General features: G+C 38.5%; 1 protein-coding gene across 4 annotated transcripts in view; it reads left to right on the top strand.

Moving 5' to 3' along the window:
- smarca2 (SWI/SNF related, matrix associated, actin dependent regulator of chromatin, subfamily a, member 2) overlaps positions 1 to 19928 on the top strand; it is a 111705-nt gene that overhangs the window by 52106 nt on the left and 39671 nt on the right. For all 4 annotated transcript variants that reach the window (XM_057323239.1, XM_057323223.1, XM_057323231.1 and 1 more), the window contains exons 27-28: positions 10302 to 10379; positions 10571 to 10789. In XM_057323239.1, the coding sequence (XP_057179222.1) occupies positions 10302 to 10379; positions 10571 to 10789 (297 nt within the window). The remainder of the gene's footprint in view (positions 1 to 10301; positions 10380 to 10570; positions 10790 to 19928) is intronic.

Genomic DNA, 19928 nt, shown 5'->3' with positions numbered 1-19928 from the left:
TTCTAAGGGTTTGGGACTACAGCGAACCACAGTGAGAGCCATTATCCACAAATGGAGAAAGCATGGAACAGTGGTAAACCGTCCTTCCCAGGAGTGGCCGGCCTACCAAAATTACTCCAAGAGCACAACGACGACTCGTCCAGGAGGTCATATTCACAACAACATCTAAAGAACTGCAGGCCTCTCTTGCTTCAGTTAAGGTCAGTGTTCATGATTCTACAATAAGAAAGAGAGTGTGCAAAAATGGCATCCATGGGAGAGTTCCAAAGTGAAAACCACTGCTGACCAAAAAGAACACAAATGCTCGTCTTACATTTGCTAAAAAACATCTTGATGATCCCCAAAACTTTTGGGCAAATATTCTGTGGACTGATAAGACAAAGGTTGAACTTTTTGGAAGGTGTGTGTCCCGTTACATCTGGCGTAAAACTAACACAGCATTTCATAAAAAGAACATCATACCCACACTCAAACATGGTGGAGGTAGTGTGATGGTCTGCGGCTGCTTTGCAGCTTCAAGACCTGGACGACTGGCCATAATTGATGGAACCATAAATTCTGCGCTCTACCATAAAATCCTAAAAGAGAATGTCTGGCCATCGGTTTGTGACCTCAAGCTTAAACGCACTTGGGTTATGCAGCAGGACAATGATCCAAAACACACCAGCAAGTCCACCTCTGAATGGCTAAAAAAAAATCGAATAATGGTTTTGGAGTGGCCTAGTCAAAGTCCGGACTTAAATCCAATTGAAATGCTGTGGCATGACCTTGAAAAGGCTGTTTATGCTCGAAGACCCTCCAATGTGGCTGAATTAAAACAATTCTTCAAAGAGTGGGCCAAAATTCCTCCACAGCGATGTGAAAGACGCAATTGTTTTTTTCCCTTAATAAATAAAACCATAATTTAAAAACTGCATTTTGTATTTACTCTGGTTTTCTTTGTGAAATATAAAAATTTGTTTGATGATCTGGATCATTTAAGCATGACAAATATGCAAAGAAAACAAAAAATCAGGAAGGGGCAAATACTTTTTCACAGCACAGTACGTTAATTTATTAATTTATTGTTAGGCATATAGCCTATTAGTCTTTTATGAATTTATGCAATATAACGTGCCAAACCTGAGAATGCAATCCAGAGGATTCCACGCATTCCTAGATATGTAATTTGCGCAGGGGCGGTGTAACGAGGTTCAATAAAAGGAAGAAAGGAGGCGGGAACCGGCGAACATTTAACACTAAACTTTAATCAAAAATAAACAAACAATAATACGGAAGTAAAAGTAGGCCGGCAGCCCCTCACGTACGACTGCCGGCCACACAAACATAAACACATAAACAAAATGTCGGGCCCGGTCCTCTCTTGTCGGCAGTCCCGTCGATTCCTCCCTTTATGCTCCCAATCTCCTCCGTGGGCGATGCGGGACCGGCGCACGCACAGCTGATTTCCATTATCACTCACGCCACCGGCCCCGCCCCACGGCTCCCGTCCCGCCTTCCTCGCCACATACCCCCATCGCCCCTTACAGGCCGGGGGGTACCACCTAGACTGTACCTACTCCCCCCCCCGGGGAGCCAGTCTCGGCATCCACAGTGCCTGGGGGTATGTACGGACGAGACGAGAAGCGGAGATGGGAGCACGAGGATCGACAGGGACGTGAGAGGGGAGAGAGGAAAAAAATAATTTTTTGGTCTGGTTCCCTGACACGCTGTCGCTCGGTCCTCAGCCCAGCCGAGAGGCTCTTCCTCGTGGTGCTGGACGTTCGGTGGACGGCCCGATCCTCCTCCGCCTCCTGGCGGCCGGCGATGGCTTCTGGCTGAGGGCAGCCGGCAACGAGTTCCCCGTTTCCTATTCCTCACCATCATGGCTGTTGGCAACAGGATTCTGGCTCACGGCCAACAGCAGCAACTCCTCCGCTCCCTCTATGGCCGCCATCCCACCTCGTCCCAGGAGCACGACCGCAAGCTCGACCTATTCCTCTCGCTCCAGCACCACTGCCTCGGGCAGCCGCTGGCGGACGTCCCTCGTCCGCGCTGCCCGAACTCCTCAGCACTGTGAGGCCGCTCGGTGGCGAGGGCTCTTCGACAGCATGTCCCTCCTTCCTCCCGGGTTTCGGAACCAGTGTAACGAGGTTCAATAAAAGCAAGAAAGGAGGCGGGAACCGGCGAACATTTAACACTAAACTTTAATCAAAAATAAACAAACAATAATAGCTGATTTCCATTATCACTCACGCCACCGGCCCGGCCCACGGCTCCCATCCCGCCTTCCTCGCCACAGGCGGATTTAGTGATTTGGGGGCCCTAGGCAAATCCATGTATGGGGGCCTCAACTATGCACCAGTTTACTTTACTGCAACCCTTATTTTTCTTCCTCTCAAAGCACACAACTTTTCACCCCCAGTCAAAGTGACAGGGGAAAACTAAGCTTAATAAACACAGATACTGACTAATTAAAAAATATATAATAATGAATTCCCAAATGAAAAACATGGGATAAGTGTCTTAACAAAACACTTATATTAAAGTTCTAAAAAAATTGATGAAATGAAAACTAATAAATTATATAAAGCATTAAATTTATTCAATCAAACAGAAAAGTTGAAAATTTTAATATAAGCCTTTTTTATAAGACTTTTTAGCCCATAAGTAACCAGTCTAACTAAATGAGCAAAGCTCATTCACACCCTATGTTCTCTTGTAGTTCACTGAGCTTTGAACGATTCACTGATCTCTTACATTCTGTGTAAACGAATTGGTTCAAAGGAGTCATTTGTTTGCGAGTCGTTCTGATCGCAATGTGCGTTCATACTGGCGAACTCGCTGTGTACAGAATAACGCTGATTCAACGAGCCAACTTCACAGCTAAAAACATTATAATGATGTACAGCAAGTTAATTTAGGAAATCTTTTCAAGAAATTCAAGAAAATGTAAATTGAACGTAAAACTCGTGAACAGCCGTGAAACACAGCTAATACAGCTCCTAATATAGCTCTTTTACTGAACTCTTCAGCGTCTCACTGCTGGTAACGAAACAGCGCCTCCATTGTTTCGTAACTGCAGTTAAAAATGAAAATCTGTTTAATAATGCACGCAATGTTTTTTGTGAAGACACTCGACATATTTTTGACGAGAGTCTAAGGCGGCACGAAATTTGATTGACCGCCTCCAATTTCTTTATGCAGGAAAAACCCTGATCTGGGATTACTATATACAAAGTGTGCCCTCTCCGTGTTTTTTGTGGTTAATGACCTTTCATGCATTTAAATGTGACCAAATTTCTGTACTAATGCGTCAGTGTTAATTTTGACAGCAAATTTTGATTTAGTTTTAGTCATAGTCTTTTGACGAAAATGCAATTTAGTTTTAGTCACATTTTAGTCAACCCCATCATTTTAGTTTTAGTCTAGTTTTAGTCGACGAAATATGAAAAACATTTTAGTCGAATAAATATACATTATATTTAGTCTACTAAAATCTAAATGGTTTAAATCATTTACTTGGTGTAATTAAATGTTCCATACAAAGATTCAACTGTTTTGACATAATTTACTTCACCTTAGAATGAAATTAAACCAGGTCATTACCTTTATTTTTCAGAAAATTCCAGTAACTAGATATGCATTGTTGGAACGCAGAGTATTAGACCATGAACGACATGTTCCAGTTCGTTCAATTCCATTTGACTCAATTGACTCGTTAAGTAGGGCGTATTCATTCAGTTCATTCAACCAATGAAACGCTCTGACAGGGCTCACACTCAAAGGCTATTGGCTCATGGCATGCCTATTTGAAGAAAGAGCGCACTGTCTTTGCTTGAGACAGCAATGAATGAGAATAGCTTTCAAAAAGACATATTATATAAATTGTATTACATTTCTTTAGTCATGCAAACATGTTACATATTTGGTTGGAATGTACAGTTTGACTCACTTCATCACTTCTATAATCAGTAGAGGACAGCGCTGGTTTCTTTTGGCTGACTCTATGTTGCATTTCACGTTATGCAGCAGCTCGTGTTAAGTTAACATAGGCATATAAAAACCTTTGAGCTTGCCTTCGTAATGTGTTTCGGGGTGACTCGCCTGCAGTCGCGCTTCAAGTTTGCGGCGTTTTACCGGCGATCGTGAAGGAAAATAAGACGCTTTGTAAACCGCGTGGAGACACAGAATACATGTCTGTGCTTCCCCTTCTCCCAGAGACTTCTCTCTGCCGTTTATATGAGATAAGCAGCACATGCGCGCAATCTGATGTCCGCCAGGTGGGACAAGAATATTTTCGTCTCGTTTTTATTAGTTGACGAAAATGTCAGTATATTTTTATTACAGTTTTCGTTATAATGCATTCATTTTTATTTAGTTATCGTCTCGTTTTCGTCAGTGAAAACATGTCGTTAACGAATACTTTTCGTCATAGTTTTCGTTAACGAAATTAACACTGTAATGCGTACAGTATGAATCGTTAGCACTGTACTGACGTTATTATATTATGTCTTTATGTGCCCATCGTCTGCACAGCGGAGTCAAACCTTTCTACCTGCTCTTTGTTTGACAGATGTTTTGGTCGTCAGTCATTATCATTGCTCGTGGCCGGGAGAGTGCTGTGTCTCGTGGAGAGATGCGCTACTGCTGTAGGAGCAGCGGTGGAGTTTGTATGGGAAAAAAGCAGAGACTTTGGCAACAATCTTTTGTAAATCGTCTTTTTTCCTCTCTGCTGGTGTAGCTGCGTTCTTTGTCGTTTTATTTCCCTGTGACTTTTACTTTGTTTTGCAGCTAATGTACCACACAATGACACTCTCGCTGTGGGCAGTTCTACTAATTTTGCCGCTGCGTTAACTTTCTCTAGCTGGTGTCGAACTCGCCTCGCGCATATACTGTGCCTAATGGAATTGTCCACTCTAATCTATAATGGGGGGAGTGCCTTCGTACAAATGTAATAACGTAAAATGTTAACAGGAATATCCCGACTATTTTGATGATTACTTGGGGGTCTACGTGGCTGCTGACATGGCTTATTGGTTAAGTCCACCCCTTCCTTTTGGGGGCCCTTGGTAGCTCGGGGCCCCAGGCGATTGCCTACCTTTGCCTAATGGTAAATCCGCCCCTGAATTTGCGTAGATGTAATTCATAGGCGGGGATTATGTTAATTATGAAAGAGCATGCATTCACATTTTATTTACGATTAAATGGAATTCATTAACATAGACACGTTTTACTATGAAATCTGACGTTAACAAAGTATTTGTGAATCCAGTGGAGAGTTTTCGCGAAGGTCCGTTTTACGCGCAAAGCACTTATATATTTACTTGTATCTTTACGAATGTTTCATGAATGAGACCCAATGTATTTAAACAGTATGTTGTCTCATTTGTAGGGATGTAACGATTCACTCAGCTCACGATGCGATGCGATGCGATTCACGATTCTGATCTCACGATGCGATTTATTCACGATTTACTCACGATTTATTTTTAAAAAATGAGTTGAAACAAATTAGAAATGAACAACTTCCCTTGCATTATTTCTTAAATGCTTTACGTTTCTTTGCATAATAAAATAATGTTTTATTTCAAATAACAAAAGTAAACTGCGATTTTATAACAAATTAATAATAGAAAAAGTCTCTTTAAGTATAAACAAACTAATACTGTCTGTGCTTTTCTTGGATTTTTTGCATTTAGAGAAATATCAGCATCCACGTTTAGGTTTGCAGTGAAAATACGGCCCCTGCTGTTCAAAGAATGTATTGCGATTCAGTTCAAGCCTCAACCGAATTGAATCGTCACTCATTATAACCGATTTTCAACCGGCTCACGGTGAATCGTTACATCCCTACTCATTTGTAATTTTTTGTATCTCCTAAGCAATTTTCTGAGAAACATTGAGACTAAGCTGATCAGTTCCACAAAATTAAAATTCTTCATTTACTCACCCTCAGGTTGTTTCAAATCTATATATTTTTTGTTCTGATAAACACAAAGAAAGATATTTGGAAGAATGTTTAAAGCCAAACAGTTCTTGGCCACCATACACCATAGTAAAACATTGCTAAATTCTTTGTGTCTGTTGAACCAAAAGAAGATATTTTGAAGAATGTAGGAAAAAAAACAGTTTAAAAATTGACATTTTAATAAATTGTGGTGCAAATATAAATGATGGTAGCGGATAATTAGTTGATCATATTCTTCCCTCGAGTTGTTCCAAATCTGTATACATGTCTTTGTTCTGATAAACACAGAGAAAGCTATTTGGAAGAATGCTTGTAACTAGGGATGCACCGATACAGTATGTAAATTTTGGCTGATAATTCTTGAACATTGGAAACCGATATATATGTATATATATATATATATATATACATATATATCGGTTTCCAATGTTCAAGAATTATCAGCCAAAATTTACATACTGTATCGGTGCATCCCTAGTTACAAGCATTCTTCCAAATAGCTTTCTCTGTGTTTATCAGAACAAAGACATGTATACAGATTTGGAACAACTCGAGGGTGAGTAAATGATTTATTTTGGGTGGCCTGTCCCTTTAAATGAAACATAAGTGAGAACTCTGTCCAATCATGCTCATAGTCAACATAGTAAAATTTTCTCAGAAGTTTTGTTTATTACTTCATTTAATTTAATACATGTCAATATTATTTAGCAAATTCCCCAGGTTTATATTTACTGAAATGTACATTAAAGAAATGTTGTTCAAGACTTGTTCAGGACACACATTTTGGAATAATAGGAATAACACAGATAAGCAGGACACAGGCAAGTGCGACATCCTTTCATTACATTTGGAACAAATGCAGTGATTGGATGAAAATTTGGTCCTGCGCCTTCCACAGAAGATTTTTATATGTATAAATATATTTAGACCACTTTACTTAGCGATTGCTATCAGGATGAGCATAAAGTTTCTGGAAAGAATTGCCTACCCTGCCTTAAGTATACACCTTCAGATCAAAAGGTATTCTCAGTTAAGTGACCCTAAACATTCAGCTGGTATTGTACATTGTACATTCTTCTTTACTTAACTTCTCAAAGTTTTACGGAAAACTTTGAAGAAGTGCCTTAATAATTGAGGGTTCAATTGGTTTCTTACAGCTGAGCAGCCCACTCAATGGCACGTAGCCTAGTTACTACAAATGGAACCCCTTTTGAAGCGGCATGTGAATGTTTGACCCTGAACAGTGTTTTTTGAGGCGTTAAGAATTGGTACACAATTGTGGAAAATAAAATGGTCATTTGTAGATACATCGATTTTCTTTCTCTAGCCCAACTCGGTTCATTGCCAGTCTCATTATAATGACACCGCAATTTGTTCGGCAAATTATAGTTTATCACTGACATAAATTATTATGCTTTCACCCATAAGTGAACGCAATTCAGTTGAGGCCAAGGTCTGTTTTTCTATTGATTTTCAGAATGACAAAGGTTAAAGAAATGGCAAGCAATTTTGGTAGAGAAAAATGCGGTTTAGTTGTGCTGAAATACTTAGAGCAGTGGTTATCAAACTTTTCAGATCAAGTACCACCTTTAATAAAATTAGTTGTTCCAAGTACCACCTAATGACCGCCATAGAAAATCACATGAATAAACACTCAAGTTAATAGTGTGAATCTTTATCTTTACACCTCGTCCTCCGATTCTAATGTATTATTAATAATAGGCCCTTTTCACAATGACGTCACTTAACTTCCGCCTTTTCGCAAAGCAGTTTACATAACATCCGTCTTGCAACAAACAAGAAGAACTTCCGTTTTGCAGTCGCGCTGGAATTTAACAACAGTGGGAAAAAAACTGACAGAACACGTATTCAAGTACTTATCCTAGCACCTTCGCTAACACAAAAAGAAAACAAAACAAAACACTTACCTTCATAATCAAACAGGTACTGTTCAACGAAGAATTTGTATCCTTTCTCTAGCTTTGATCTTGTCGTTAGCAAAAATTTGTCTGCAAGACGTTGTACATCATCTAGCCGTATTTGTGGCAGATGTGCAAGGGACTTGGTAAACTATAGGCGCTATAGCGGAAGTAGCTTCTTCTTCTTGAGTTTTACTGGCGGTTGGCAAACCAGCCTATAAGGGCATTACCACCACCTTATGAACTGGAGTGCTAGCGGAAGTAACGATACACTGCTTCGCGGCAGAACGGAAGATGCGTGACGTCATGTGAAAAGGGCGTATTAGGGCTGTCAAACGATTAATCGCGATTAATCGCATCCAGAATAAAAGTTTGTGTTTACATAATATATATTTGTGTACTGTGCATAATAATTTTGTATTTATTAACACATACAAATACATGCATATATTTAAGAAAAATAAAAAAATGTATAATCATTTATTTATAATTTCAATTATTGGTAAATATAAATAAATATATTTAAATATTTCCTAAATATGTATTCATGTGTATGTGTTTGTATTTATAAATACAAAATTATTATGTACAGTACATAGATAAATAGTATGTAAACACAATCATTTGTTCTGGATGCGATTAATCGCGATTAATCGTTTGACAGCTCTATTAATAATACAAACAACTGACGTTTTTATTTACCAGCTGTTTTCAAACTAAAAAACATGTTTTTCAAGTTAGTCAGCAGTAACAGTTGACACAAAACACTTCTGTAGTGCACTGTAAACAGGGCTCTGTAAATGACTTTTATGGTGGATTTATTGACTTTGTGGGGACTTGCAGAAAGACTACAAACTTATATTAAAGACAAGCAATGTGGAAAGAATATTTAACACAAAAGATAAATAAATATACTTATATACAGCTGTTCTCTTGATGTTTAAGTATAAGAAACAGAGACGTACACTTTACCGCAGCGGCTCTTGTCAAAGCGACGCGTCAAAATTACATTGCAATGCACTTCATTGATTTAACCTTGAGTAGATGCAGACGCGTGTTGAATTAGCGCTTTATAGCATTAACAACATCTTTAAACAGTGGTTCAAGTGCAGACATACATAAGAAACTTAATTTGCACGCAGCTCGTCGGAAGAGAGAGAGTGAGGGACTCACAAGCGTCTGTCTGCTCCCGATCTGTGTTTGAGCTGCCCGTCACCCGCCTGAGTTACATCGGCCAATGATAAATAAACAATCATTCATACAACTATTTTCAAATTGCACATAGGCTGAGATGTATTCCGTATTTATCAATCATGTATTAAACATTTGGAATTGTATTTAAAACACGAAATGTAAATTAAAATATAGAGTTTTCTGTCGTGTCACATACCACCGGGGTCTCTTCAAGTACCACTAGAGGTATGCGTACCACAGTTTGAGAACCACTAACTTGTCTTAGTTGTCTGAGATTGCCTGTATATTTTTTTAAACTAAAAATAATCATCCAAAGATGATCAAAGAGGAATAATAAGTAAGTAATAAGGTTTTCTAAAATGCGTAAAGATCATGCCTCTGTGGCAATATCAAAACATTGAAGTTGTTGTTTCAGCTAATGGCATTTGTTCAAAATTTGACTGTTTATTTGACCGACCAACGACAGGTGTGTTTTCTCCCAGTTTACATATATGAAAAATGTCAATTAGGGCTGTCACGATTATTAAATAATTGTCTCATCGCGATTGTTTGACCTCATCGCGGTGGTTTCAGATCATCGCAATTATTGCACATCTCTATAGAAGACACTAGGGGGAGCTGTAGCATATCTGCATATTGCATATTTTAGTGTATATATTGTTACTAAAGCATGGTAATACTTGTAAAATGTACCATCACAACACAATCACTTAAAAAAAAAACTAAAACATATACAAATTACCTGCAGTACAATTTAATATTATTTAAGCAAATCTCAGTGTGAAAACCAGTCTACCAAAATTTCATTAACACACAAGTAAAATTTAATTGTAGTCTTGCAAGTGAGAAAAAAACAGACTAGAAGCTTTTCTAAGACTGATAGCATTTTAATGGTGGCTTCAATTCACACCTGATCAATTCACTTAATTTACAAGTATTTGGTGGTTGTATTATTGACAGGTAAAAGCCTAAACCTTAAATGACCCAATTTTTTCCGATGTATTTCCAAGAAAAAAACATAGTCTTGCATTCAGACCAATATGGTCGTTTCAATCGCTGAATCAAAAATGTATGAGAATTAAATGTCAAAGCTCAAAAACAGACAATTAATCGCCATAATCGCAATGATTTATTAGACAATTAATCGTCAATCAAATTTCATAATCATGACAGCCCTAATGTTAATGTTGCAGTTTTTCTGTATGTGATTCTTAATGTATGTATTTGTGTGACATCAGGAGGAGGATGAAGTTCCAGATGATGAAACTCTCAATCAAATGATTGCCCGTAGTGAGGAAGAATTTGAGCTCTTCATGGTAAGACTGAAATTGCACAAAATTTGCTACTTGCACGAATTGTTCCTTGCACTTTTTCAAAAGTAACTCACGTTTTGAGTTCTGCATGTTCTCACTTTTGAGAATCTGTGTAATTGAAAGCCATTCATGACTTGAACAGGAACTGTACCATTTACACTGGAACTAACATTATTCATTAACGCCACTTGAAGCGAATGGATTTAGACCGCCGTCGAGAGGATGCACGCAACCCAAAGCGTAAACCTCGGCTAATGGAGGAAGACGAGTTGCCATCTTGGATCCTGAAAGATGATGCGGAGGTGGAACGCCTGACCTGCGAGGAAGACGAGGACAAGATCTTCGGCCGGGGATCCCGCCACCGCAGAGATGTCGACTACAGTGACGCGTTAACCGAGAAGCAGTGGCTGAGGGTATGCTGCTTCATGACCACAAAGCACATATAACATGACAGTTAATTTATAATTCCATCTGCATGATGGGGTCTCCTGTTACCATAGCAACATGGAGCCCACAGGTCCTCCATACTCCTCCTAATGATGTCGTTTTGTGACGAATAATGTTGAGAAGAGATGGAATGACCTGGCTTTTCTTTTGAAATAAATCTATTCTGTCACATTAAATTGACCTTACTTCAACATAAGGCAATGAAAACAAGTACTTAAAGAGTACATTCCTCGAGATCATAAAAAATACATTTCATGAAGTGTTTAATTTTGCCGTGTTTGAATGTAAGCAATCTGCCAAGTTGTAAATCCGAAGGTGAACGAATAACAAAGTTATTAGCTTATAAAAAAGGTAATCGACTCTGAATCACGCGAACAAGCCATGACCTGTCCGAATCTTTAACCACAATGTACCTACGTCACTAGAAAAATCCCCGCCTACTGACTGCGAAAACTTAACTCTCTCCTCCCCAAACACTGTACTAGCTCGTTCGTGACGTGTGCATCATGTCTAAGAGAAGCTGTGTTCTATGTAGTGAAACTAAGTCAGTCTTATTTTCACTACCAAAGGAAGAACTTCTGAGGAAAAAATGGTTACTATTTATTTTTCAAACGACACCAAAGGAGTATAAACCGAACGTTTTACTTTGCGCGCGTCATTTTACCGAAGATTGCTTCATCAATCTTGGCGCCTTTACTGCAGGATACATTAAACGTCTTTCCTTAAAAGATGTTGCAATACCAACTTTATTTGGACCTGTAAGCTCCACCGAATCACAACCTGTAAGTGTGACTCTTTATTTTTGTCTTTACTTAAAATTAAATTTGTGTGACGTTATCTCATGTCTGTGTTTAGCTAACGTTACCGTTATTTTTGGGGTTGTTACTGTTTGTTTACCTAACGTTAGCTATAAACTCGTTGCGCTAATGTAAGTGTTCAACCATATTAACTCGCAAAGTCTTTATTTCAAGAACTGCGTGGTGTACTATAGTTATAATAACATCTGAAGATACGAACACCGTACACTGTATGCCGTGATAACTAACTGTTACAAGAGAAGTGTCTAAAACAGTCCTTTTTCTTACTGGCATCTGTATAAGGATTAAAGAATGATTCGTCAGACTCGGGCTCGAACTGGTAAGGTAAAATATGGAGCGAAAATTGTGCCTAAACTTAACAAACAAATCCAGCGTTTTGCAAACAAACGCAACCTTTTTTGAAAAAGAAACTAAACTCTGAAACAAACAGAAAGCGTTTTACAAATACATAATGCAATTCGAGAGAAAATGCAAAGGTGTAACATATAAATGTACTGTGTTTAAGTCTCACCTTTTTATGAGATTCTCTCAGCTTGATTTTCTCACAAATGTGACGTCCAGATTTTCTCACAAATGTGATCGTCCAGATTTTCTCACAAATGTGACCGTGCAGATTTTCTCACAAATGTGATCGTGCAGATTTTCTCACAAATGCATGTGCAACAGCAGGTGGTGCTATTGAGAATTAGTTTCTATAGGAAGAAGCCATGAACATTACCTTGAGTGCCACCCTTGCCAGTGCCAGAAACTAAATTAATTTCATTCATCAAGTTTCATTCAGTTAGTCTCATGAAATTTATTGAAACTGTTAATAATAATCAGTTGCTGTTTTTAATAATATATAATGAATTATGCATTGGTTTTAATATACAAATAACATACAACAAACTGGATGCATTTGCAATGTTGTCACCCCTTCCACCCCATCTCATTGTCTCGTTCTTGTTTCCCAACTGATTACGTTCACAAAACAAACTACTTTTTCAAGGATACTTTCTTATAAGGGAATTTTGACATAATTTTGTGTTTATATCAGGGCTTGCTCTAGGCATGGGCAGGGGTGGGCTGAATCCCCCTAAACATCTGTCTTGCCCACCCAATGAGAATCAAAAAATAACACCAAAAATTGTTGTATTTTCTATTGGCTGAAAGCAACGTCACTCTTCACTTCACTGCTCTGGCTTTAGTTTGTAACAGAGAAGCATGCTACATGCTACAGGTGGAAGCAAAATACTGTGCAAAGGAATTTTAGATGCACTGCACATATGTAAAATTAAGCATGTCAAATTAATTGTGCAGTAAAATCAGATTCATTTCTTCGTTTTTGCGGTCTTATTTTGTGCTGTTAACAAACAGCTATTATTTGCTTGCAATATATAGGCTAGATTTTAACCTATTGACTTTCAGTAATGACTGAAAGCTCCATCTTCCGAAGCTCCCGCTTCAGAAATAAATCTGTTTCTCTCCATCTCAAACACCCCAATTCACTCTGCAGGTGGTAGCGAAACAATGTGCAAAATAGTTCAGTTTAGGCGCGATGCGCGCTCACGATACCACATAAAAAACAGCAGACACGATGTAAAGTTCATTGTGCAGTGTAATCAGATTAATTCATTCAATTCATTAAAAGAAATTAAACAGAAATCAGTGATCGTTCAGTGAATGGGGAATGTTCTTAGCCCACTTTATTTTGTAGGCTTCTATTTATGTCCAGTTTACATAACCGCTTTATTTAAGGTGTAAAACATCAATGAAATGTTGTCTGTTTTTTATATTTATATAAAAATAAATCATTTAAATCCTGCATGTATTGCAGTCATATACTGCAGTGTTTGTTGAATTCCAACAAAAGCAAACCTCAAGAGTGACTGAGCACGATAACAAACTAATTAAAAAAAATCTGGGTTATTTCATAAAACATTTTTTTACGTTTTCTAACGTTTTCTTAGTTTTGTGTTGCTTAAAACTAAATATGAACTTGTTTTTGCTGTGTTTCTGTTTTAAAAATGCAGATCATCTTTTCTGTTTTCACCTGCTTTCACCAGTTCATTTTCTCCAAATAAATAAAAATAAATTATATGAAATTTGGGAGAAATGTTGTCAAAAGTTCACAGAAATAAACAAAAATGATCATTTTACCAAATCACATTCTTATCAGAAAAAGAGGAAAATACTTTTTAAATGGACTCTTAATTTTGTCTGCAGCTATACTGTCTGTGTGGTTGGGGTATATCCCCACCCAGGATATCTGCTAGTCCACACTTCTGCACCTGGCAGGAACCGGGCCTGATTTATATTTATTTATATTTTTATATGTCAATTTTTTGTAAGATTTCAGTATAGTATTTTGCGCTCTTTCTGAGATGTGACTCGGTTTTTAGTGATTTTTCTGCATGAAAGTTGCACTGATACATATGTTTGACTTTTATACATAACAACTCATAGATAAAAAGTATTTAACATTATGTCTAAACACTATGGCATTAAAGTAGAGAGCTTTCTAGGCTATAAAAGATGGAAAAGCAAATAAATCGTCGTGGCAGTTGTTTCAGTCAGTCGTCGGCTTTGTTTGGTTGCCATTAGCCTATTTAGGTTTAAAATGAATGCTGCTATTTTTTTGGCTATTTCAAGCTATTTGGGCAATTTTTGCAATAAAATAAACCAGCACAAAAAAACAGTAATATAAATCTAAGTCAAACAATTGAACTATCTGCTGTTTTGGGAGAAGTTGCATAACTGAGAAAATCTGTACGGTCACATTTGTGAGAAAATCTGCACGGTCACATTTGTGAGAAAATCTGGACGATCACATTTGTGAGAAAATCTGGACGTCGCATTTGTGAGAAAATCAAGCTGAGAGAATCTCATAAAAAGGTGAGACTTAAACACAGTACATTTATATGTTACACCTTTGCATTTTCTCTCGAATTGCATTATGTATTTGTAAAACGCTTTCTGTTTGTTTCAGAGTTTAGTTTCTTTTGCAAAAAAGGTTGCGTTTGTTTGCAAAATGCTGGATTTGTTTGTTAAATTTAGGCACAATTTTCGCTCCATAATAAAATCGACGCCATCTCTCTCTATACACTGTTAATATCCAACCACCTGCAAACCGTAATACAGCAGTAATGATAGGCGGTCCATTTGCGACACATGCTGAACGCGTTTGACCAATCACAGCAGACTAGACCATTTGACCAATCACAGCAGACTAGACCATTTGACCAATCACAGCAGACTAGACCATCTGACCAATCACAGCAGACTACACTATCTGACCAATCAGATCAGACTACGCTGGCGGAAAGGCGGAGATTACACAGATGAATCGCGGAACGAATCATTTGAGAGTCAGTCAAGAAGTAAGGTAATAAAAACTGCTTATTATTACGAAATAATAGTATTTTTACATCATGTATGTACATAAACTTGTTGTCGGACACTCCATAAACCAAAATAAGCCCTTAAAAATATTGAGGAATGTACTCTTTAACACAATCTAAGAGCTCAAACGTCACGGTTCGCTACGTGTATTACTATAGTTATCTATGCTTAAGAGTCTGCATGGTGTGTTGACAGCATTTTTAATGAAGTCCCCTTCACTGTGTGGCTTTTTAGCATGCGCAATATTCCATGCCAGCTGATATGATGCTAATGTGACAGTCTCTGGTCTTTGGTAAATTTCTGAAAGAGCTGAGTTTGCTTCTCTGGCTGACGTTTTAACGTTTTTACCTTGTGCTTTCGAAGTTCACTGTCTTTGGGAAATCCTGGCCCACGCTAGGATGGAATGTGGAGAAATGGCTTACAAGATTTTGAAGCCTTAAAATGCGACAGCGAAATCTGGCATATCAAGCAGAATGGTTTTCCATTTCTTTCAACAAAAAATATAAATGCTCCCATTCAGATTGAAATGTTCTGTGGTCATCTTCATAATTGTGTTTAGCTGTACGCAGACGAGGCTAGCCGCTAGAAGCGCATGACGTTCAGTACAATAATAATTATTAAAAATATACACTCACCTAAAGGATTATTAGGAACACCATACTAATACGGTGTTTGACCCCCTTTCGCCTTCAGAACTGCCTTAATTCTACGTGGCATTGATTCAACAAGGTGCTGAAAGCATTCTTTAGAAATGTTGGCCCATATTGATAGGATAGCATCTTGCAGTTGATGGAGATTTGTGGGATGCACATCCAGGGCACGAAGCTCCCGTTCCACCACATCCCAAAGATGTTCTATCGGGTTGAGATCTGGTGACTGTGGGGGCCATTCTAGTACAGTGAACTCATTGTCATGTTCAAGAAACCAATTTGAAATGATTCGAGCTTTGTGACATGGTGCATTATCCTGCTGGAAGTAGCCATTAGAGGATGGGTACATGGTGGTCATAAAGGGATGGACATGGTCAGAAACAATGCTCAGGTAGGCCGTGGCATTTAAACGATGCCCAATTGGCACTAAGGGGCCTAAAGTGTGCCAAGAAAACATCCCCCACACCATTACACCACCACCACCAGCCTGCACAGTGGTAACAAGGCATGATGGATCCATGTTCTCATTCTGTTTACGCCAAATTCTGACTCTACCATTTGAATGTCTCAACAGAAATCGAGACTCATCAGACCAGGCAACATTTTTCCAGTCTTCAACTGTCCAATTTTGGTGAGCTCGTGCAAATTGTAGCCTCTTTTTCCTATTTGTAGTGGAGATGAGTGGTACCCGGTGGGGTCTTCTGCTGTTGTAGCCCATCTGCCTCAAGGTTGTGCGTGTTGTGGCTTCACAAATGCTTTGCTGCATACCTCGGTTGTAACGAGTGGTTATTTCAGTCAAAGTTGCTCTTCTATCAGCTTGAATCAGTCGGCCCATTCTCCTCTGACCTCTAGCATCAACAAGGCATTTTCGCCCACAGGACTGCCGCATACTGGATGTTTTTCCCTTTTCACACCATTCTTTGTAAACCCTAGAAATGGTTGTGCGTGAAAATCCCAGTAACTGAGCAGATTGTGAAATACTCAGACCGGCCCGTCTGGCACCAACAACCATGCCACGCTCAAAATTGCTTAAATCACCTTTCTTTCCCATTCTGACATTCAGTTTGGAGTTCAGGAGATTGTCTTGACCAGGACCACACCCCTAAATGCATTGAAGCAACTGCCATGTGATTGGTTGATTAGATAATTGCATTAATGAGAAATTGAACAGGTGTTCCTAATAATCCTTTAGGTGAGTGTATATTTATAGTATAAAGTAGCATAAAAGAGATTGATCTTCATTGTTCGTTTTTTTCTAAATTTTTGCTGTCACACCATGGGACACGTACGGTTTATTTGTCAATAATGTCACAATGATATTAAATAGCATACAAAGTACACTCTTTCAAAAACAAATAACTTAATATTTCTTGTGAATATTTAGAAAATTGGAATGTAAAAGATATATGTAAAATATAAGCAAATAGTTATAAAACATATTTCCAAAACATACACATGTCTTCATTACATTAGTATGCGTCCTGTTGCTGTGCCTTTGTTGCTTAGCAATCATTACGCTTCTGAAGAACTACATTGCTTGGCAGAAAATTATATATTTTTTGTCAACATCATTACATTTTGTTGCTGTGTATTTATCTGATGAAACCTCGCCAGATAGATGGGATTGCTGTTTTGTAAAAGCAATAAGCCATGTGAAGCCATGGTTTACAGTGAATTTATTCCACTCAGCATTGTGCCTAACAACACCCCTAAATCAAAATTTACTGCAACGACGACTTAACGTGACTTTGGTATTGGTTTAATACAGCAAGTTAGGCTAAATGTAACATATGACAGAGACAACAAAATCGTCTAAAACAGGGGTTTTCAACCTTTTTTACTCAAATGCCCCTCATTGTATTCAACATCATTCAAACTGAAAAAATGTTTATTCATTATAAGAAATATGTTATATATGTTATTCAATACTCATTTTGTCTCATTTTAAATTATACTGCAAGTCATCTTGGAAGTCAGCTGGGGCCCCCTTGTGGACCACGGTCCCCCTGTTAAGAACCACTGGTCTAAAATATGAATGACTTTTTTATGTTAAAGGGATAGTTCACCTTAACATGAAAATTCTGTCATCATTTACTCACCCTGACTTTCTTTCCTCGTGTGTTGGTAACCAAAAACCTTTGGTCCCCATTGACTTCTATTGTATGGACACAAAATCAATGCAAGTGTAAGGGGACCAACGGTTTTCGTTACCAACATTTAAAAAAATATATTCTCTTGTGTTCTGCCGGAAAACAGTCATACAGGTTTGAAATGACAAGAGGCGCGTAAATAATGGCAAAATTTTCATTTTGAAGGTGAACTGTTCTTTTAACAAACACACATGTAAATATAATGGCAATATTATAATGGCATCACTAAAGCTCACAGAGGTCACATTTATATACCGTGGCCTATTCATCTGGTTATATTCATTAAAGAAAGTGTCTTGAAAAAGCTTTGAAAATATTGACATAAATGTTGTGGAGAGAATGTATCCTGACTGTCTTCTGCTCCTGCTTCCACAGCATATGAACAGAACACTACTATATGATTGATAAGGCAACAACACAAAACACACATGACAAATACAGCTCTGTGAAAGCCTATAAAAAACAGACGCTCGATCGATAAACCTGCTGGCATTACGTCCCCCAAACCCAATTTGCTAATTTTCTTATTCTCCTTTCAGGCACAAATTGATCATTTTCTCTCTAACAAGCTTTTTCCATTTTCTCTGTCATTTTCTCTCACGAGGCCGCCGTGAGGACAGTCATTCCACGGCATTTGAAAGATTACAGTATATCTGAACTGAGAGTGGCCTAGTGGACTGTGCCGGTCGATAATAAGTATGCTGTTTTTCCGCTGGGCATCAAGGTTTGTGATGCTTTTTGGTGAGGGGTTTGTCTGCTGCTCGGTTTGGATGGAAGGAAACAAGAGCAAAACTGTGTTTGAGCACAGGGGCTGAAGGTGTAATGCAGCAAGGGAGGTAATTAAACGTGGAGCCAGCTCCTGGTAAACAGAGACCCACTGAGGAGCTAAAGTATACAGAAAGAGGAAGGACGTTTGACACTGCAATCGCATTTTTGGAGAAAACAATGCGGGGTCTGTGAGTTTTTATGAAGTGGAAAAATACCATTTTGATGAAAGCTCTTCGAGCGCCCTTGGTTTTATTGTGCCGTGATGGAGGATTCGGCTGTAATCTTATTTAGTGTCTCTCTGGTACTTAGGATGGTTTCCCGGTTTTTAGTTTTGAGCAAATGCTTAGCGTTATTGCATGATGCTTTCTTCTGTACCCTATGCTTGAAGGTATTCTTGAAGATTGCTTTTACACAGATTATCTTCCCATCTATACAGCTCAATGGCTCAACAAATTGATTTGGACGGTTGACCGCACAGAGTCTAGCAAACAATCAACTGTGTTGGGAAAATGAAGTTTGTTACGGAGGGAGAGAGAACCCTGCTGGTCTAAATGCTGATCTAGGGAAGCTTGCCCGCAACCTGAGATCTGTTCTCGCGTGTTGTGTGTGTGTGTCAGTTTGAGGGTGCCCAAAGAGTGGTTAGTCAGCCGTGAAGGCTGTTTTGCTCCCTCCATCATGGTGGCTCTTAATTGGCAATTTGAGGCGACATGACATTGACCATTGGCAATAAAATGTGGGCATGTCCAGGGGTGTGACAAAGTTGAGATGCGGTGGCCACCAATCAGAGTAAAGACACTGGCACTTACGTGATCTGTCTGAGTGAGAAATGTTTCTCATCTGTATTGTCTGGGCCAGAAATTGTTGGCACAACGTAGTGAGTTTCAGCTATGCATTGATAAGCATTCATCTTGTTTAGGATCAAATTCAAGGACACAGACAAAAATAGTTGCACCGAAAAGCAAAAATCTAGATAATCCTAAAAGGATGAGACACGTCGTGTAGACGCTGCAAAGCTGAGTGTTAGACATGGAAGCAGGTCCACCATTTAACCTGGGGCCGGATTCACAAAACATTCTTAAGAAGAAAGGTTTGCTAACTGCCGAATTCAAGTTTATGAAAAAAGGTCCTAAGAAAGTTCTTAATGTCATGATCTTGTCAAAATGTCTTTAAATGGAACTCAGGGTATAGAGAGATGTATGGGTTAATACGTTGTAATAGCCTTGCACTACTCGCATTTGTCGTTAGAAACGCATCAAATATTTTCATTTCTTTAAAAAAACCTAAATGTAATACTCATTTTAACCTAAGGAGGCCGCCATGTTCTTTTTCGATGACGTA

Source organism: Triplophysa rosa, linkage group LG2 (assembly GCF_024868665.1).
Source record: "Triplophysa rosa linkage group LG2, Trosa_1v2, whole genome shotgun sequence".
In the NCBI taxonomy this organism is placed as follows: Eukaryota; Metazoa; Chordata; class Actinopteri; order Cypriniformes; family Nemacheilidae; genus Triplophysa; species Triplophysa rosa.
The sequence above is the reverse complement of the archived record's forward strand: the minus strand, read 5'-3'. Positions and strand labels throughout refer to the sequence as shown.